This window comes from Poecilia formosa, unplaced genomic scaffold, assembly GCF_000485575.1.
Source record: "Poecilia formosa unplaced genomic scaffold, Poecilia_formosa-5.1.2 Scaffold305, whole genome shotgun sequence".
Taxonomy (NCBI): domain Eukaryota; kingdom Metazoa; phylum Chordata; class Actinopteri; order Cyprinodontiformes; family Poeciliidae; genus Poecilia; species Poecilia formosa.
In genome coordinates this window covers 171,267-194,021 of record NW_006800244.1, presented here as the reverse complement: position 1 = coordinate 194,021, position 22,755 = coordinate 171,267, and the positions used below count along the sequence as shown (strand labels likewise).

Here is a 22,755-nt window from a genome sequence, read left to right as displayed (position 1 = left end):
CCTCTGGGATGTGTTCTCTGAAGATTTGGTGTTTAAATAAAAGGTGGGGTTTAACATCTGGTTTGATTGGTTTTCTGAAACTCATCAACAAGAACGGTAGGTGTAGATAAACACAGCAATGACACCTGACCACAAACAAAAACAACACAAAACGTATGACACACAAACACCACAACCATGTCTTTGAATAAACAATGCAGATCTTAACATCTAATGAAGCTATAATAACAATTTTCTGTTAATGCTTTGGGGGAAAATGGGCATAAAAGTAAACCTGCCAGGGAAGTCCCAAAATCCGATCAGAAGAACTTGCAGCCAGAGCAAGAGGCGCACAATACCACATCCTAATTGCTTCTTGAAGCAAATAAGGTCAACTGCTTCTCCATGAAGAGAACTTTTCACATTTAGCAACACATTCATTTACAATACATTTCATAAATAAGGCACCTGGTTCACAACGTCACATATTCACAATGTTGTGATTGGAAGACTGGCTGGAGACACAAACTGCCAACTTACCATACGTGAAACTTTGATTCAAAGCTCCCTCCCGCTCCAAAAAATTAATGTAGAACATGCCATCATCTAAAACTATAAATATATACAAAAAAGAAAAGACAGACTGTAGAAGCACAAGAGTGAGGATGAATTCCATATAAGCTTGATGCTTATGATCTGACCTTCTAAAATGGAGGTTTGTCAGACATTTGTTATCTCCAGCCATTTTCATAGAGTGCAGAAACACAAAGTAACTACATTTGTCAGACATCTTTCAGGACTTCTCTGTAGTTCCTGAACACAGGAAAAAAACAGTTCAGGAATTACGGCACCATGTTTGCGTTTTCACCATCAAGCTTTACAAAAGCATGGACGAATTTCAAAATTCTGCTCCTTCTGAGAGGAGAATTATCCAGAGAGTTTGGGGCGAGTACAAAATAGATATTTTTGGTCCTAGTAAAATAAAATTAACAAAATTCCTCTAGATAAAGAATTTCTCTCCAAAAAGGTCCATTTTATTTTGTCCTGGTGCGCTTTGCAGGGGTCTCTTGGAGTTCCTGGGCTCTCTTGGTGGCAACCTTAGTTCCACTGCGCGGCAGTGACGATGCCTGACTCCTCTTCAAAGCTCCACTTCTTGTTAGCTTAGGTCCATCTACTTCAGTGGCCGCTTTAAGAAATTCTGCCAGTGATGCCTTTTTGGCTCTCTTTGAAGGATTGCCAAGACTCCCACTCAGAGGGGTCGCTGCCTCCATTTTTCTCTGGGACCTCGTTTGTACCTGGTCAGAGGAGCCTGAAGCCTTTACGTCAACGCCCTGCTGTGGCGTTTCAGCAGCAATCTCTTTACCCTTGCTTTCCACAATTGTGCTGTGAGCAGATTCCTTAGTTTGAGGTTTTTTCTTATTTACTTCACGTTCTACTTCGTTCATTTTTTTGCTGCTGATCTTGCTCTTTGATGTGTCGACAGGCTGATACTCAGGTACTTTAGGGGACCCAAGTCGTTGCGAACATCTCTTTGGTAGTTTTGTCTTGCTTTTGTCTTTTGAAGCTTTGTTGGCCTGAGTCTTGACAGCCCTTTTTGGAAGAGAGGGCTTTGTTGCCTTACTCACAGTCAAAATCTTCCTTCTTGCCAGTTTTGCAGCAGACTGTTTGATTTTTTTGCTGACAGGTGCAGTAGATTTCTTCACCTTTAAATGTGAGTTTAGATTTGATTTAGCAGATGACTTTGTAACAACCACTGATTTCTTGTTTTTTAGCATTTTTGAACCCCTTTTCATTCCAACAGTGCTTTGCTGACCTTGCATCTTCCCTCGAATATTGGAGTATTTCCTCAGGATTCTTGCACTAGCTGGATTCTTAGATTTTCCAGAAGGTTTTTGTGATTCACCTTTTTGGGCACTGGCTTTGGTAGCAGAGTATTTACTCAAATTTTGAGTACCGCTAGGAAGTTCTGCTCTCTTGAGTGTGTTTGCCTCTTGTTCAAGTGCTTTAGCAATAAGTTTCTGACTTCTGGGGTTGCTTTTTACAGGAGAAGCAATGGCAAATTTTTTCAAATGTTTCTTTAAGCGTTCTGCTTGAAGGCTTGGAAATGCGTCCTGTGCGGACCCTGACCCAGTCGATGAGCTGTGGAAGCACAGCTCAGTTTCGGATGGAAGACGTGTATTCACCTTCTTGACAATAACAAGGGACTTGGTTTCTGTTGAATCAAGGAACCAGCGACAGATGCTGGTGAGACTGAATCCTTTCATGAAAAGCATTTGGACAGGAGAGTATTTCTGCTGCTCTGAAGACTTTGGTTTTCGTGCCCTCCGTTTACTCTTCCATATAGCTGCCTGTCTGTCTGATTTGTTTTTGTATTTTGCTGTTGGCTGACCCTCTTTGTCCATTTGTACCCAACCCTTTAGCATTTTATCATATTTAGTATTCAAGTTTGAAATTAAGTGTTGGTTCTCTTCACCAGTAAGAGCCTGAAAGAATTTGTTGACAGTTTGTTTAGGGGGTTCTTGTTTTGGGGCAATGACAGGGGTTTGGGCGCTGTGGGTCAATGGCGCAACAGTCCCAGAGGTGGGTTTCAACTGAGTTTTGGCTGTTCTTTCTGGGATTATTCGGACAGGGGAAACTACATCAATTTGCTTTGGAGTGTCAGCAACACTGGTGGAATGTGGGGTAGATCTTTGTGATCTCAAGACTAATTTCTTGTTATCTGGCGGCGGTGACTGAGAAACAGCCTCGTCAGACATTTCACCCTTACTGGTCTCACTTCTTAATGGCATTCTCTTGGGTCTCTCTGATATGGAAGCATCCTTATCTTCACCTGCTAGCCTGTCTTCTACAAGAGTTGTGTTTTGCTTTTGGATTAATTCAGACTCACCTCCATCTGAGTTCTTTCGAAGCCCACGTTTGTTACTTGTTGGCACAAAATCAGTCTGATTTTCAGTCTTTACGGGGGATGGCTTTTCTAAAGAATTTGATTCCTCAGTACTAAGGTGTTGTTTCTCATTTTTATTGTTATCTGAAACAACTTTACCTGATCTTAACGTTTGTTTAGTCTCAGATTCACTCACAAGTTTATTCTTTTGGGTGTCTTCGGAAATGGCCTTAATTGGTTGTGTATTTTTAGGGTTTGGTAGCACAGTCTCAGAGACCTTATGCTGTTGGGAGCATTCAGAAACTGAGGGGTCAGAATGCTTGTCAAGAGAGGATATGGTAAGCGGTAATGAAAAAGGGGGGATGCGGAGGGAAGGTAGCTGTTCCGCAGGTGGAAGAATAAGAGTTGAAGGCTTTGGGGAGGAAATGGAGGTGATAATACTTGAAATAGAAGCTGCTGTCTTTTGACTGGCTGATCTCAGTTGGCGTTTTGATACCGTACTTTCAGTCTGATCAGCAGACTGATCAGAAGGCACAGGTATCCTGCGCTGATTTCTGGGAGAACTTTTTTGTTTTGGGGTTTCTTTAGTCCTTGAAGGTAATTTAGATGTTTTGCTTGAGGGCAGGTCAGAGGACGGTTCCATATCTTGTTGAATCATAGCAGTCTCAAATGTGTTTGTTTCTAGTTGAGGTTCCTCTGGTTTTCTGTTTTCAACAGCTGACGTGGGTGTAGGATCCGAAACACTACAGATAAGTAGATTCTGACAAGATTTTACTGGAGTTTTACTTGAGGGTGTTGGGTTCCTATCAGCTCTATGGCGCAGACTCCTGTCTGAGGCTGAAACTGGTTTACCATTGACAAAGCCAACTATTACTGGTTCTGTCTGTCTCAAGTGATCTGGCAGCTGAGCTTCGGTGTCTATTTTCCTATGCCAAGGTGGCAACTCCTTTGGCAGCTCATCAACTGTCTTTGCAGGCTCATCGGACTCAGCCTCATTATTTGTTGACTCTACAGGTTCAACACAGTTCTTGGTTTCTGGCATTTCAGTTTCTGTCCTTACTACAGTCAGTTCCTCTGCTATACTTGTAGAAACTGACATTTCTGTCCTTTCAACATTATCGCAATGCAACTCCATCTGAGGTTGAATCTCCTGACTTTGCTCCTCTTGCGTTTTTTCCTCTTTATCTTTCTTTATCTCTTCCTCCACTAGATTTACAGTATCAGAACTATTCTGAATATCATTCTCACAACTGAGAAGTTTATCTGATGAAAGCTGGTGCTCTGCCTCTTCTGTGGTTAGACTCTCTAATGAGTCTACTTGTGTCTCTGTAACCGTTTGCTCTGTATTGTCCAGTATAGCCTGTTGAGACTCTGGCTCGTTTTTGGTTGTTGATTCATATGAAGGCGGACCAACACTTTCTCCAATTTCTTTTGCCATCCCTAGATCGTTCATTGTCTCTTGATCTGTTAAAGTGTCTGGAAGAGTTTCTTGGCTCTCTACTAGAAGGTTCATAAGAGGTGGTGAACCAGACTGGACCTTATTCTGGCCCTGATCGGTTTGACTCATTTCAACCTCTACGGCATCTACTTTACTAGCGGCTACCTCTACAACATCTCCTGCTCCTGAAATGACATGCTCATTCGATTCCTCTGAGGGAATTTGTTGATTCACTGTTTCTGAGAATGTCCCAGCAAAAGGCATGTCTACTGGTGGTAGACCTTCAGGTTTGGTCAGAATTTGTTTCGGCGTGACCAGTGTAGTCATCTCTGGCATTGGGTTTGGACAGTTGCCCCTTCCGGCTAATGTGCGAACTGTTTTCAACTCCCAAATGTCATCTGAATACATATGCCCCCTAGTACTTTTTCTGGCATTACGGCGGGGGGCCATGCCGCGGCGCTTTTCCTTTAAACAATCTGTAATTGGTTTGTCAATAAAAACAATGTCACAGTTGCCGATATCAGGGTCAACTATTTCCCTACAGGCATTGTCCCTGACCTGATTTTCAGAGGATACCCTGACAGTCTTTCTCGCTGTTCGAACAGAATTTGAGGGAAAGGACGCATGGATTGGAAACACTTTTGCCGTCTTATCTTTCTGATGTTCAAGAACCTCTTTCTGACTAGCTTGAGGAGTGACATTCAACTGACTGTGTCTTTTCACAGAGGAGCTAAGTCTGGCACTGTGTGTCTCTGATCTATTGGATGAACCCCTTTTCTCCTCGAGAAAATGGAAGGGAGAAGAAAGAGGGCTATTGAGCACACAGGACAGCTTCTTACCAGCAGCAGCACTGCTGGTTTTGATCTTCATCCGAACAGGTGGCTGATCACTCTGACGATTGTTTTCTCCATCCACTGAACTCGGGGTGGAACTGACCCGAGGTTGGTTACTCCCGAAACCAAGGCTAAAAACATCCAAAGGCGGGCCTGGGGTTATAGATGTTTTCAAGGACACCGCATCCTCTGGAATCTTCTTCTGTGAATCGCTGTTTGGGACAGAATTGGGGAATTCCAGGACTTCAGCTTTAGGAGTGGATTCATTGGGAAGTTTTAGCTCAGGACGTGATTTCTCTGGGATTGTACTGCTAGAGTCTGAATTCAGAGATGCTTTCCCTCGAACGCCAGAGGTAGAGTCAGATGATTTTTGTACATTAGAGGATGCATGAGCCTTGACTTCCGTTTGAAGAAAACCTATTGCATCTACTATCCGTCTCTGGTGGTGAGGACACAGTTTTGCCATGAATTGTTCCAATGTGGAGGTGGACTGCAGGTCTTTTGCTTTTGAAGAACGGTAGTCTGGAGACTCACTACGGAGACAAGAAGAATAAAACAATTTAGCATTACTAATGTTTGATACACCAGAAATTATGGATGTGGATACAAAATTAAGTGCTTGCAAACAAGTGAAAAAGAAGAACACTAATATCAGATTTTATATGTTGCATATTTATTAGAAGAATAAGCAAATCTGAAACTGAATCATTCATCCAGTGAACTTGACCAAGCACATTTTTTTAGTGCTTACATTAAACATACATATATATGCATAAAATAATACATGCACAAGACTGTGATGGTAGTCCAGTTTGATATAGGTCAAACACACATTTTTCATTGGTAACAAGTACATATGGGCAGTTCAGTACATCAGATTTCATATCAAGCTTATTTAAAACAAAATCATCACATCTGGATTACTGAGATGACATGTCATAAAAATGTGGTAGCATATGTGGTCAGAAGAAAATCTGATGCTTTAGTGTCTGGTAGTCACTTTTTTGGGGGAACAAAGAACACTTGGATTATATCTTTCTTAATATTATACCTTTAGGAAAAACACATTTGAATAAATAGAGTTCTGTTTGGAACACAGTTAAATTGTGTTGGCTCTCATATACAAAAATGGACCAAAGAAATTTTAAAATTAGTTTTCGAGCAAGAACATAATCTCTTTTGAAGTGTTAGTACAGTGTATAGTTATGCATGACAAAAAAAACATTGGATTAATTAAAAAGTAAATCACACAAAGATTTTGCATTTAGTCGTTTTTCATTAAACTTTTTCAGGCACAGACCAAAACATAAAGACCAACATTCACCCACAATAATTTAAAACTGAAAAACACTCTAATAGTAAATGTACCTATCTTGGCGAAAATGCTAATGTACCTGTTGGCGTTTTAAAAATAAATTTGAGATTAAAAAACAGGCTTTCCTGCAACTAGAACCCATCATACTGTTAAAGGTGGTGTTTATTAACTTCACATCTCTGCTTGCAAAGTTTAAGGTGTAAAGTGGAGTACCTGAATAACAAATAAGAAAAGTGTTGTCCCTGAGGGTGTCGTTGAGCATTGCCATGAGGAACGGACACCGAGTACAGGCATTATTCTTCCACTAAAACAACTTATCCAATCTTGCAAACAGGCAAATTCATCCACATGGCTGATATAGTACTGGAATATACAGAATCTATACATTACAAATTATAAATCATAGACAATTTTTGTATGCTGTCATGTTCAATAAATTAGAATATATGGTTTTTGTTTTGAGGACCGTTAGTCAAAGTAGAGTTTGAAGTACATTTTGAAAACAACCTTTAAGCAGGCATTAATGTTTTTATTAACCCACATTTTTGTTTTGAAATGTTTTGAATAGTCTGATTTAATATTCTAATATTAACCGTTTCCATTCGCTGTGTCAAATCAAATAGAGGCTTGAAAACAGTTTGTGTGCAACTAAACCATATAATCCATTTCACTTAATGAATTTAGTTACTAAAATATGTGAACTTCTCAACAATATTTTTATTATTTTTAATATGACAGCACTCTGACGTTCAAACTTTGTTGAGACGTTGAACTGGTTTACATCCAATGCAAAGTTACAGTAATTCCTACTTTTTTACTTTTACATCAAATCACACAAAGGTCAAGCGTCTGTTAATATGAAAACATCTTCAGGACAATTTACAACAGATACAATAAACCTTCTAAAACACACAGTTTAGCTCAATCATGCAAAATTACTGCTGCGTTTCTTTATATTCTTCAAATGCTAAAGCAAAGACACAAACGCTGTACAGTGACTTTGAGAGCCACATTATCAGTAAGAGACTTTGGTTGTCATGTATTTACTAAGTTAAGCAACATTTACAAGATATACACTTATGTTTACCAACTTTTGTGTGTAGTAATATTTTTTCTTGATATAGATGTTTACATTCGTTGTTACGTGGCTATAAGCATACTGAAAACAATGTATTAATATCAGAAAAGAAGTGCATGGACAAGATGTATTATAAGCCGGAGGAATAATTGAGGCAGAAATGAAGTTTTGGATCACAACAAGATAATCAGTGTAATAGACAATTTGTAGATCACAGTGCATTTACTAACTCTAGAATATGTAGATACTACTACATTTTTATGTATTTTATGTGTTAAATTGCACAGCTGCTTTTATTCTGTGAAAGTGTCTTACAGTATTCGGTGTGTTGTATGCATTGGAAAATGCTACAAATATAATAACAGTAAAATCTTATGTTCCTGTGAGGTAGTTGGTTATTAACACTGTTACAACAGAGTGAAAAACACAAAACAGTGAATCAAAATGTGAATCAAATTAATAAATGACTTTGATTACAAAATAAACTATCAGTGTCTTCAAAGTTGCACTGGATGATTGTCTATAAAAAAACTAAACACACCAAAAATCAACTGCACTGTTTTATGTTACGTAAATAGCTTAAGAAGTTTTTGTATTTTTCCTCCCCCAACAATAAATAATACCTGAGAAAAAAAAAATTAAAACATTTGATAACTGAAAATCATTTGAAGATGAACACCTGCATTTGACCAGACTGGTCAAAAAGACTACATGAAGCAACCTATGATAAATTGGTAGGTTTACTCGCTATCTATTGTTACTGTGCTGACATACCAAAGGTTTATATCCCTGAACGTGTTTTACTCTTAAATAATTGCCTTTTTTTTTCTAAATCTAAATTTTTTATACATCATAAGAGTGTAGTGAAAAGAACATTTTAGTGAAAACATCTACTATTAATAACCACGTCAACAGTATCTATCTGAAAAGGCAGCGAGTATTGCAAAAGTTTCAATAGCAAGATTTGCTGGAGTTGTGTTAACCTGAAAAAAGAATAATGGATCATGACTCCATTACTCCAGAACGTCCTGAGATAAAAGTGATGGTGCATCTTTGATGTGAACTGTTGGATGGGCCAAAGGAAAAAAAAAGAAGAAAAAACAGGCAAAAATTTTGATCAAATTGGCAAATATGCCCTCAATAAACATTTCCTACTGATACTTATCCATTATTAGTATATCAATTTTATTGACATCCCTGGAGTACCTCAAAGCGTTCATTGATAAGGCTGCCTGGCAGACGAAGGTTTTTTTTTTTTTTTTTTTTTTTTTTTGCTAAGATATAGATTAGTTTTGGAACCAAGTAATTTAAACTTATGAAGTTTAGCAATAAATAATGTTTAATAAGAATGTGAAGAAGTAGGTGCCACAAGACATAACTGAATAAAGGAAAGCGTTACCTCAAGAAAAGAGAGTCATCACTGCAGGGTGTAAATGGATACTCAAGCATGTAGGTAACCATTTACACCTGCAGTGATTGTAAAGTATTGATACCTCTTAAACCTTTTCATATTTTTCCCCAACATAAAATACAAACTTCAATGAATTTTGTCATGAATTACAAGTCTGACAACTAGCTTTCAGTGGGAGTCTTTTACTCTGATACCCTTGATAGTTACCTGGTTATTGAGGTGTTGATTAAAGAAAGCACCATTTTGATCAAATAGCATCTTATTGGTGCAAAAACTAATCATACTGAGAACTGAACTACTGTGCCACTGGTTTGTAAAGTTATTTCAAGGCTAGGACCAACAAACCTGTCTGGGCGAGAAGCTTGTTTGAGGCAAAAGTTAAACAAATCACACTGTACCTGTCATATTGTGATAAACGGACATTAATACAAAAAATTTTCTTTGACTAAGGGTTAGTTAGCCTCTCGATATGAACTACACTTCAATGCAGTGAAGAAAAAGTATAAATTACACATGCATGAAAATCATGCTTGGAAATATATATTAACCTGGGATAGAAAGGGGGATTAAAATGCAAGACAGTCTTGCTAGAGTACGATATTCATAAATAAAATTTTTTTTTAAAATTGATAAATTAATAATTATGTCATATTATGAGATACAAATTTAATTTAAAAGCAAATGTTTCCATAAATAATTTGTAAGTTAATCTTTATAGTTACATAGAATTACTGCAAACTTACTTTGAAGATTTGAAAAGTTCTTAAAGGAAACACACAGGGGCGCCAGATATCTGGTCTTCTTATTTGCCGTGTGTAACAACTCATTGCAGTGTACAGTGACCACTTATCTTTTCATAATTTCTTAATGTAATAACATACAAGTGAATAAATAAGTTCTGCAATTTTACTGAAAATCTACTTGTACCGCAAGGAGACACTTACATACTTGAATATCATAAGTAAATATAATCAGGACTGGAGATAAAATAAATACGTTAATAAATAATGTTATTGAGGTTTTGTGGAAAACCAATGCAGCAGATGACTTGGTTAATAAAAAAAAGCCCATCACTGTTAGTTGGTTTCAGAAAAAAAACTCACTCATTGGACATTATTAAAATCATTTCCAGTTTCTTGCAGTGGCTTCTCTCTATCCTGGGAGAGGATGTTGACGGTGCTCTCCATCACATCAGGAGACAATAAAACACCCTCCTCGTCCACATTACTGGTCAATTTGAGTTTCTTTTTGGGAGGATGTTTTAAGGTTCCTAGACGCTCTTTAACCTTGTATTCCAGGGTACTGTGTGGAATCCCATAGACAGACTGGGCTTTGGACACGCTCATTTTCCCACCCATCACAACCACTATAGCCTCTTCAAGAAGCTCGGTGTTGTATTGCCGATATCGCCCTCGCTTCTTCCTGGGGACCCTGCTTCCTGGATCTGTTTCTGAGTCCGCAGAACAATTCCCCGCAAAGGCGTGGTGGTCAGTGGGAAAAGACCAGTATTCCTTCTCTGACCCTGAGCTGTTAGATCCCACACTGCTCCTTTTCTGGATCTGTCTGGGAAGTATAGAGCAAAGCTTCTTTCCAACAACATTTTTACTGGCTACATCTGAATATTCAGAAGGCGTAGAATCCCAAGAAGGCTTTGTTCCTGTAGTTAAAACTCGCACATGAGGAATCTTGATGTCAAAAGACTGTGAGCAAGATAGGGAATGCCCTTGACTTTTGTTTGCCTCCTTAATGTATTCTTTCTCAGTAGAAAGTGACTTGGACAAAAGTCCAGCGGCTTCCAAAAGTTGCGGTATATCTTTAAACTGCTCGTTAGCATCATCACTGGTTTTAAGTTTCAGCAGGGCTCCAAAATTGGTTTTGCAATTCCAGGAAGAAGCAGCATTTCTGCCTGGAAGCTCGGTGTGGTTGCACCCGTGGGATTGGCTAAGTGCTGACTTGGGGACGCTCTCCAGTTTGGGCTCCTTTTTGATGTGCAGCGAGTATGCAAGTGATGAGGTAGGCTTAAAACAGGCAGAATGGCCGATATTCTCCCTCCTCCTCCCATTCTGTAGGTTCTTCATAAACAGCCCGACTTGTCCGTCCGCTCTCAACGACGGCCTGATTGGATGGAAGGAGATTGGATGTAAGCAGAGCTTGCACAGTGTCCTTTTATCTTTCTAAAGGTGGATGGTTGTGGGGGGGGAGGATGTTGGCCACTCCTTTATTACATGACATTGTTTAGGTAACATTATTGTTGTTAAAGTCACTGTCCAAAATATCTTTACATTTCAGAATAAAAACGGCTCTGGTTTCACAATTTTTATTTCTTTATTTTTGAGGAAAACTGTACAAATTTTGCAGAAACATGATAAAGAAATAAAAGCAAAGCAAAGGAAGGGAAAATAAAAACAAAACTAAAATTGAAGCAAAATAAAGCATTGAAACTGCAGTTGTGTTTTTTTGTTGTTGTTGTTGTTTTTTTTGGCAATTCATTCATGTGGTTCAAAATGCGGAACCAAAAAAAGGGATTATTCTCCCAATAAGGGAACTGTGATTTTACACAGGGCATTGTATTTATAACATGATAATTAATAGAGAAAAAGATGTTGAGATTTTATATGCAACATTACCATGGAGCAAGTGCAGCAATATAAGGAGCATCCCAGGAGAGGATTATTGTGTTGTAAGTTTGAGTTGAATCCTTATAGATGACTAAGTGAAGATTAAGGTTCATCATTGTGCACTTCATCATATTACCTATCTATTCAGTCTTTCAAATTTAATCAACATCTTTCTTGTAACAACCCATTTCAGTGCCCTTTTTATTTACCAATAAGGTAATAAAATGAATAAATGGAGGAATTAAAGGAATATTCCTAAAACTCATAATGATGATCACATATTTTCAGCCCTAAAGGCAGGAGTTATTAATCTTTATGCATTCAATGAAAAGGAAAGAAAACTGCATCTTTCTATATTTAACTTGCTGATCCCTGAGTAGAACACATCATTGCAAAACTGGAACATTTTAGCTGCTTGGATGCCATTTTGTCCTTCTGAGGTACAATATTCACAAATGTATGATTCAGAAATGGATGCAAGCTACATGTTGTATAACTAGAAAGGTCATTCAGCTCTCAAGACACAATACTGTGAGAGTTCAAAGAAACTAATGCTTAAATAAACCAAACATTTTATTTGATTAAAAAGGCACATTCAAGTCTGGGTGAGTAAAAAGATTCAAAAGATTAAAAACCAAACAAATCCCAACTAATAATAATTAGTATTGAAAATAAAAACATATCAAAAATAAAACAAAACCAGGTTATGGCTGTAAGTAAAAATGAAGTCAAATCAACAGATGCCATTCTTTCATATAAAAGCATGTAGTGAAATAAAACAGTTAAATAATCCACTATCCATTTCAGTTTAACTGAGTACTGTATTTAAGGGATACTGAATATAAACTGACCAAATACTAAATGAACTCAGTAAAAGGAATCAGCTCAGTTTAAAAGATTTGTTACACTAAAATATAACACCGTGTTGATTCTATTGCAGAACCTGTTAAATCCTCAAATTATATTTTCACATGATTTTCTGAGTCAGCATTATTGTGAGTCCCACAGTATGCAATAATAATATCAGGCCAGCCAAAATTTTGGGACAGAATGGTGATTGTAAACAAAACTATAGCCAAAACTCGGCTAACTATAGTTTTGTAGTCAAAGCTATAGTTAGTCAAGTTGCTTATAGTTAGCAACTTGGTTAACTTTCTAGTTAACTAAGTTGCTAACTATTAAAATAGAGATAGCTCCAGTGCTTTCTAATACACAACAGTATTACTTTTTGAAAGTTTAGTAGAGGTAGTAAAATTACAAACTATATTCTACTGGAAATTGAAAAGAGAGCTTCACGTTTGTTCACAAAGGTATTTTTTTCTCTCATGCAAAGATATCCATATCAGATATCTCTGAACTTGGTTTCGACTGTAAGCAAAAGTAAAGATGAAGGCAAATTGATAGATGCCATTTTGATGCAAAGATATCTTATCCAGATATCTTTTTGTGAACAGACCAATTTTTCTGATGATTTTTGTCTAATCACCTCAGCACTTTGATGTCAGCATATCAAACTACATAATCTAGCCATTTTTTGTTATGCTTCACAATAAGAAAAAGTATCAACACGATCTGTGCCAATAGAAACAAAAGAGGAAGAAAAGATTCTTACCACTTCAGCGAGACTGTAGCTGGGGAAAGGCAGACACTGCGGGAAGATATGCTGCTGTTGCTGCTGCTACAGCGATTCTTTTTGATAGATAAGTCAAGAACTCCATCTATCAAAACACACACACACATATATAGAGTTTTTGAGATCCTTGCAGACTTCACCATCGTCAGCATACTTGTAAGCTTTTACCAATCTGTTTCAAATTACCTTGTTCGTGGGGCTCTGCCGCAGGCTTTTTAATGGTGAGGTCTAAGGGAGCATCCTGGTCAGCCATGAGAAGCTTGCTCAGGACTGGGTTCTGGTTTTGTGCTGCTCCAACCAGGGTGTTAGCAGGGTTGGTTGAAGTAGTCCCTGACGGAAGGAGTGGGGCCAGCCGGCTTTGGTCAGAGCGAGACGGGGAGTCTGAGCGACTGTCCTGAGGAGAGCTGGTTTTTGAGGTATATTCGGCTGCAAACTGGCTGATCATTCTCTGAAGAATCTCTCGAGCCACTACTGGAATGTGTGGATCTGAGAAATTTGGCACTTCTGAAACACAGAAGTAAAAACTGCTTATTGTGTATCCCTTCTCAGTCTTGATCAGGAGACATGCCAGAAACAACACAACATTTAAATAACATTAATCTTGTTTAAGTTTAGTGTAATCCCAACTGGAAAGTATTCAACACAGTAACAATGTCACAAACCTGCAGAAATACCTTTTCTGCAAAGAATTGCATTGAAAAACTCCTCAGTCTTCTTCTCTAGTCTGATGATTCTGATCTGATCTTTAACTAGGAGAGGTTTAGGTGCATCTTCAAGATGATTCTTGTTGAAGCCAAATAGGTGTTCCTGTTAAATAAAAGAGATGTGTTAAACATTTAGGCTTTATAATTCAGCATGCACAAAACAGGGGCCTTTATACACTTGGTAGATCATTTTAATAAGACATGATGAATTAGAGAGAATGTGAGCGTTGAGAGCCTCTGCTTGAAAACTATACAAAAATTCAGTTCGACGTTTTTCAGATGTACACTTAAATATTTGCAGTGTAATGTTAGGCAAGCATTTACTGAATTGGCTCTAAAACTAAAAGATTGTATATTTTGGTGACAAGAGTGATGACTTTCAGTTTGATCATCACTGATCAGCGATGATGATCAAACAGAAAGTCATCACTCTTGTCACCATAATACAGTGATGATCATCACTGATCATCTGTGATTATCCCTGATGATCAACTCTTGTTATGATCCATGAATTCACCATATCCAAACACTATTGGGTGGTAGTATCAACAGCACTTTTCAGTATAGAAGTTATTAGTGGAAGAAGAAGACTTTAAGTTAACTACGTCACACTCATTTTTCAATTCCTTATTACTCCCTAGAGTTCATAGTGACTTGTAACAACCCCTGCAGATGGAACAGGGAAATAATATTGGTAGTTTAACTTAAATATCTTATTTTAGGTCAGTAGGTTTAAATTTATCATGACGCGTAACAAAAACGTGAACTGAACAGGACGATCTAAAAGGATCTTGTCTGTGTGAAAAGTCACCTCACATTATAAAATAAATAATTAATGGACATCCAGAGCAGAAAGACCAGAAAAGTATTTTAAATGCTGTTTATTAAATTTCTCAAAGAGAAACTGCAATGAGCTAAAAGCAGTGTCAGAGAATCAGACATATTCTACAAAAATCACAAAACACATCTCTACAGACAAGCCATTTGAACGTGTAAAAAAAGAAGAAAAATAATCTTACTTTGACTTTATCTCTCCTCAAACAGCAGAACAGACAATTTTCATCAAATGACCAGTCAGACACAGCAACAGGCTCAAAATCTGTGAACACAAAACAGATGAAAGTTGTTGGAAAAAAAGACACTTGCATGTTTTGTAGCTTCACTTTCTTAATGACAAACAGATTTGAGATAACTGAGATTTAATTTCATTTTAAAATCTTTAAATAAAGATTGTGTGGTTAATGTATAAAATCTTAAGTTTGAAATTTTTTCAGCACTGAATATTTAAGACAACGCATTTCTTGCAAAGACTGCATTCATCAACGCAGGTGGACATTGTTAAACTGTAATAAAAATACTTATTGACTTCGTAAGAGTACAGTTTCCGTTTTTATTCAGATTTTCTTTAATTTAATGATAAAGCAATGGACATAAATATATAAATAAAATACAGGAGAGGGCCACCATGAATGCATGTTAGTGTACTATCATTCCTTCTGAATGTCCAGCTGAAAATTTAATGAATAAAAATCTTTTTTAGCAATTATAAGGCCTTCCCTATTGTCTTAGTAAGAATACATATTATCCAAAATGTCCATAGGATCCCACACTATCAAAAACATTGCAGAAACACAAGCCATCCTCTCTTCTGCTGGCAGTGGGTCTGTCTTGGATCGATGTGCATGGGTACCAGATGGTACAATGGAGGAGCATTGTCATAATGAGCATGTAACAGCTTAGCGATAAAGAAAATGGTCTGGGATACTCACCCTTAAATACTTTTAGGTCTTTTACCAACTCTGGACCAATCAGACCTTCAAGGATGCTCTCAAAACCTGCAAGTAGACATAATTCAGTAAAATAAACATTTGACTTCACATTTGTACATAAATATAACATTACATTAAACCTAAAGCAGGACAGAAACCTCTATGAGTCCTTGAAGATGATGTTTCTACCCCATATGTATTAGATTCTGATTCTATGTTTTGGTCAAGTAAAAGTCTTTCCCTTTTCAGCGGCTTAAAGTGATGCTTTGGAAACACACATTATGAGCTGCATCTCTAGAATTCAGTAAATACACACTTTGTTCTTCTGTTGCCAGGCAACTAAAGCACCTACAGAGTTCAGAGTGCTGCTATAGCATGAAATGAAAGAGCCAGCAACAGCATCACCAGGTGATATATATTGAATTATGCATCTATAGAGCTGAGACAGGGAAATTAAAAGAAAACCTTGAGTGAAAAAAACTCAGGAGTGACCCAAACCAATGAAAGTGCAACTGCATATATCACATGTACAGATTGAGGAGATATCCTACAGTCTCAGCTGTTAAATAGATGGTTTGTTTTGCTGCACAAAATTCAACTATGCATTAATTCAGAACAATATATAATGTCTGCCAACTGCCGCAGGGTCAGAATAAATAAATCTGAAACTACCATGAGTTAAATCAAGCACTAAAGAGGTCAAAGGCAACATCTGTCCAACGAACTGTCACAAATATAAGCACAACTGTTTCCCATGCGACCCATAACAAAAGAGGATTTAAAATAGGTTAATATCAAAATGTATTTTACATAGCTAAAAATATGATTAGTGAGCATTTAGATCATGAACAAAAGTGAGCCAGGGTATACTAATGATCGCAATTCTACAGATAATAGAAAATGCCTACTTACAAAATCCTTCTCAGATAGAGAGAAATCGTATCAGCCTTTTCCATCTATACTCTTGCAAAGCTCAAAGTGAATTCAGAAAAGCTTGTCATCTGGTAAAATGCCTCATTCTGCCGCCTTACAAATTCCCACCCACTTTCCAGCAGCCAAACATAAAAGGGGTGGATGGAGGGGGTGGGAGGGGATGAAGTGGAGATGCCTATAGCGGCATGGGTCTGTTTCTGGGTTAGTGCACAGGACTTCAGCTGGAGAGCTATCCAATCCTATTGCTGAAATATTTCAGAGGCTGGAGAAGAAAAGTGGGTCATCCACTTTGGTTTGACAGTGCAGCACCATGACATCAAACTACTCTTCAGGAATTCAGTTTAGGGCATTTAAAAAAACGTGTCACACTGTAATCCCCGACTTTGAGGTCATGTTGTATGTTTTTTATTTATTTATTATTTATTTATTTTAAAACAGGAGGACATTATATCTTGCAATGGATTACAACACGAAACAAAAGCCTGTTTAAACCCATGTCTTACTTTTGGATAAGTGAAACATTTAGAGGTGCTTAAATTACTGAATTTATTACAACAGGATGAAAGTTAAGGAAAATTAAAGACCGCAAAAAACTGAAAATGGCCACATTTTACAAGTTCATTAAATACACTACAAACTATGTGTTGCATGCTTAAATCCAGTTGTGAATTGTGGCTCAAAACAACTTCTTTCTAAAGACATACTAAACATTTATAAAAAAAAACAAAAACATTTAGTTATTGATTTAAAAAGTAAATATGTTCTATATAATAATCTGTTATTAACTCAGATGCAACATAATGAAAAGAGATAACAGCCAACAGATATAATACACAACATAATAGTAATAAATCATGTCAAACAAATGCTACAATAAAATAAACTCTGTATTACTCCCAAAATAGTACTGGTGTTTGAAATAATAGTATTAATAATACTATTATTATAGTATTAATAAACTCCCAAATATTACATCCAAGCAGTCCATGATTTTGCAAATGTGATACAATGTTTTGTCCAGCTGTGTTTTTAATTGTTCTACTTGTTTTGTATTAGGCATTTCTAAAGGGGACTTGCCTTTTATGATTAGTTTTAGTACAGGAAAATACTCAAAGCTAACAAACCTCTAAATACAGACATTGTCATACATTCAAAATCATTTCCACAGTTTCTTAAATTAGATTTTAGCTAAGGATTCATCTCATTTAGATGTTGTTAGGTATTATTTTGGATAAAACAAGATTATGCTTTGTGATTGAAAGGCATAATTCTAAAATCCAAGACAACAATTTACAAGGTTTAAAATCTGTAAAACTGAACTTGAAAACTCCTTAGCATTCCTGTTGTTAACAAAATTAAATCCCACAGCTACATATCACAGACAACATGCAAGACACCAACCATAAAAAATGTTAGGCAAATTTTACAATTTGCCTAAAATGTTTTAGTCAAGCATTGACATTTAAACTGCCCAAACCTAGCCATAAACCCTTCATACACTGATTGTGAGCTATATCTCTGTTCAATCTGCCTTAGCCTTCTTCTGACCTACATCCAAATCCAATCAGAGACAGAAAGATTTGGAGAGGGCTGTTTGTAACCCTTATCACACCACTCCCACCACTGCTTACAAAGAGAAATCCCTCAAGATCTACAACCAGAATAACTTCCTTAAATCCTACACATAAACCTGTGTGGCACATTGATGTAACCCAAGATCAAAACTCTGTTCACTTTTTTTCTCCAGAAGTGGGCCGTCATGCTAACGCGGAAAAATATATATATTTTGACTGATTAAATCACCAATGCACAAGATCAGTCAGCAACTCATTTGTCACTGCAAAGGTAAGTACATGCTAATGTCTCTTTGTTTTAACGAATCAAGCGAACAAGGAACTGTAGGCTCTGTGTGTGTCACACCCGTTCTAAAGTGCTCTAAATGCTGAGGGGGTGCAGTGCTGCACCAAACTTTACTGATCCCATCCCCCACTCAGCTACTGTAAAAACACCTTCAGACATAAGCAAAACCAAAAGCTCATTAAAACTGGAGCCTGGAAGTTTGCCAGATCTAAATCTTATCAGGTAAAAAAAAACAAAAAACAAAAAACAGAAAGCTGGCATTTTGAGGCACAAATTTCATATTAGATTTCAAAATAGATCATTATTGACACGTTAGAGTCATGAAAAAGTAATTGTGTGCAAAGACAGGGTACAGAAGAAGTAGGTTTGGTGTAAAATGACTGGGGTCAAAAGAGTACAAAGTCAAGCAAGTTAAAAAAAAAAAAAATGTATTGTTGTCTTAAAAATATTCAACATGTGGCGACCAAGTCAGTTATCAACCCAAATTTGAAAACATTTGTTGTTGCAAATCACTACAGCAAAAAAAATAAGTACTTTAGTTTAGGTGAATACAAATGAAAAATAATTTGCACCCATCTGGGCTAAAATGTGATTGCAGATATTGTTCATCACAAATACATGATAAATTAATCAGGCTATCCAACAAAATGATTTTCACACCTTCAAATGAAATTGTGCTTGAAACACATTGTGCGACATGAGGTAAACTATTAGTCTAATAGGATGATAGTATCCTAACAAATCTTCAAAAACATATAGGACGGTCATTACTGTTTAGAAAATATGAAAAGAGTAGTGGGAACTGCCCAAGAATCCGCCTGAAGATTGTGTCTCATACATTCATGAAAGCTCTGGATCATTTCAGACACCAGGCTACAATGCTAATGGGAAAACATAAGCCACATACCCACCAGAGGGAGAATGAATAATATGTGCTACAAACAAGTTAGTCTGTCTAGTTTCAGTATTTGCTTGTTTGGTGTTTGAGCAAATCTTTTACCCCACACATCTGCATGTTTAAACGCTAGTCTGAATGACGCACATTCTAGAGATTTTTTAAATGCCGGCGGCAGCTGTATAAGTCCGAATTTTCCCCAAATCCACACAGAACGCACAGTTTTTTGGAAGCGCATTTTGCATCTGGGGGTTGTTGGTCCATAAATGCATGTATGGGGCAAAACATACAGACAATTGTTACTGCTGTTCTACTGGACAATTGTGCTTGTCTCCGCCCTGCAGTTTTACTGTTCACATTAAACAACATGTCCATTTCAGGGACAGTGGAGTGGTGGTGGCGTGCAGCCCTCTCCACCAAAAAGCCAAACAAAAGTATGTCCTTGTTGTTCCGGACTGAATATGCCTTTCTACTGGCAACAAGCTGATGCTGTTGTCATGTACTCTGCAGCTTCACAATTATAGCCCAAACACAAGGGACATTTGTCAATCATAAAGAGAGAACTGACTAGACAGTCCTGGAAAAACATCAGAGAGCAGTTCAGATGCTGCTATTGTCTAGTTACTTTTTTTTTTTGTTTTTTATTAACAATCTAAACCCACTTTCTATTCTGCCTGTTTAGTTGGAATATTAATTTTACTGACTTAAACCATAATGAGGATAAAGTATAAAATGTTCTGTCAATCAAACAGCTCTAAAGAGTGACACTTAAATGACTACGAATCATCTATAATGCCCAATCTAACTTTGCCTTTTCCAATTAGCTTTAGGTAACTATTTTAAGTCAAAATATTGTGATTTATCATTCCACCTTTTTTATAATGTGCATATCTTGGCTTTTACATACTTGAATTACACATAAATAACATTAACCCATCTCCATACAAAAGAAAGAAGATTAAACTGTGACATTTTCAGATTATGACCATGAAATGTTAAGTTATATGTTCTGAAATAGACAATGCCCTACCAGTTAAATAAATTGGTTTCAAAATGTACTTTAACATCTGCAATCATCCCACACAAGTAGTTATTGACATGTATTACACTAAAAATATCGGTCAGTCAATTGCTTCCGTGTTATCCAACAATAATATCAATGATTTGATAAACGTCTCTACTCAGAAAAGAGTAACAATTAGAACCTAAAATTACAAATTAACAATGGTGGAACCCAAATATGAATTCCATTACTGCTATTTAGATTTTGAGTTTTGGGTAATTTATTACACTTTAACTGAACACACTATATAATTTGTTGTAGACCATTCACTTGACAAATCCATATACTGCCAAAATATATGGATTTTCAATTAAAAAAACCTTTTTGCTGCCATATTAGGTTATCAGATTAGTGCAAAGCGATATTAAACCTATTCAGCTTCAAGAGTTTCAGGAACCTTTTGATCATTCAACTCATTTCTTTGGGGGGAAAAAATGCTTCTTTAGAAATGTGGACGTTAGGATTGGAGACGCTGTGCATGCTGCAACATGTTTCACATTGAGATGGTCTTTTAGGCTTGAATAGCTTCGATTCTAGACAACCTCCTTTTTGCACAAACTGCAAACAATAGTATTTTGCAGCAACCCATCAGATCATGTGTTTTTTTTTTCCACCAAAAATTAGCTCCCATTGGGCAAAAAAAAAAAAAAAAGCTTTTTGTTCTACTGCTGTTTTTCTATTTTGTCTACTGCTGTTTGCGGATGTCCCTTGTGCGTCGGTTTTATGGGCGTACAAGAAACATATGAATACAAAGGTTAGAGTTCATAACTTTTGTATGTAAAAAGAAAGAAAATTTTCTAAAATTTTGAATGTATTAAAATCTATGTAATCAATCACATTTAATGCAATAAAATCCTTGTGCAAGTTACTTGAACCACAAAATTTTAACGGCCACTTGGTTTGTAATATTGGATGAATATGTGCAAATTGCAACTCAAAATTTGCTGGGTTTTATTGTTTTGTTTTTTATGATGTGTCCCTTTATAAATAACTATAGCTTTTGTTTTAATATTGCACTGATTGACACATCACCATCTGTGTGTGAATGTGTGCGTGAATGGATAAATGTAGAGTGAAACGTTTTGGGGTCCACTGGACTTATAAAGCGCTGGATACGTTCAGGCCATTTAACATTTTTTTACCATATCATGTTGACAAAACAAAATAAGTGTTGCATTACAATGACTGAAGCACAAAAAATGTTGAAGTGTCTGAATTTGCAGATTTTCTTCCACACAGTATAAAATATGCTGATATAAACACTAAAACACTACAACTAAATCAAATTGTTTATTAAGTTTAGCATATTTAAAAATATATATATATAAAACTACTACTATGCACCAACACAGTCTCAGCAGTGTACAACACGTCTTTAACTGTTGTCTTTTGCAAGCCTATGGAAGTTTGTATATTGTGAAAACGGGAAACTCTCCCAACAGTGGGGTCTCCTCTACTTCCTCAAAGCAATAAGCGCGTCCACGGGTGGCAATTTAAACTCTAACTGAGAACATCACCTCACGGGTCTGTGTCGCCCTCCCCCACCCAAATTACAGTATGATCGCAGCGCAGGAGCGCGCCGCGCACGGGTACGTCTTTAGCCGACGCTACACCCACTGACACTCCCTTTAAAACAAGCACAGTGCCCTTTAAACAAACTAACGTTAGGCCAGTGCATACTTTATATCTACAACTGAGACCCAATGTTAAGAAAACCAGCAAATAATCCAACTTCGGTGGTGTGATATTGTAGAAAACAGCAACACTTCAATAGCTACCCCAACTGGCTGCAGTAGGAAAGAAACAGTTAAGGACAAAAAGTCGCTCGGAGATGCCCCGAGTCAGTCCGGTAATAGATGGTTATTTACACCGAAAAAAGCTACAACGAGGGGAAATTCAACCCGTAAAATGTGAAATATCTCACTGACAGTTTCCTTACCTACACAATGAATAAGTTTGTGTCGCCAAGAGTCAAGTTCCTGCCGAAAGCCGCGCCTGTCGATTGTGCATTGCTGCTTTTTGCACAGACTCGCCATTTTCTATTTTCTCTGGCGGCGGGCACCAGCACGCAAAGAGGAAGCGCTTAGCTGTAGGAACGGGCGCGCGCCCGCGGAGATAAGGGAAGCTGAACAGCCAGCACTTTCTCATTAACATAGACATATCTCATCATTTTACTTTGCCACTGCATGAAATATTTCCATAGTTGTCTTTGGTTACTGTTGAAATGATATTGGTATTAGTCATTTTTGTAATATTCGTGTGTGTGTGTGTGTGTGTGTGTGTGTCTGTATGTGTGCAAGAAGTAGGGTATTTTTGTATAAGAAATAAGAGAATTTTCCTAC

At 37.1% G+C, this 22,755-nt stretch overlaps 1 protein-coding gene across 4 annotated transcripts; it reads right to left on the bottom strand.

Moving 5' to 3' along the window:
• On the bottom strand, positions 1-22,471 carry LOC103152223 (ligand-dependent corepressor). 4 transcript variants are annotated; one of them, XM_007572599.2, is made up of 7 exons: positions 22,353-22,471; positions 15,663-15,728; positions 14,913-14,992; positions 13,852-13,996; positions 13,376-13,693; positions 13,169-13,274; positions 1-5,667 (listed from the first exon to the last, which is right to left on the bottom strand). In XM_007572599.2, the coding sequence occupies exons 1-7, from the start codon at positions 22,447-22,449 to the stop codon at positions 1,014-1,016; spliced, it is 5,466 nt and encodes a 1,821-aa protein (XP_007572661.1). In that variant the 5' UTR covers positions 22,450-22,471; the 3' UTR covers positions 1-1,013. The 4 variants fall into 4 exon arrangements, with proteins under 4 accessions (XP_007572661.1, XP_007572662.1, XP_007572663.1 ...); XM_007572600.2 differs by having other exon boundaries at positions 13,864-13,996; XM_007572601.2 differs by lacking the exon at positions 1-5,667 and adding an exon at positions 6,912-11,053.
• Positions 22,472-22,755: the final 284 nt, after the last annotated feature.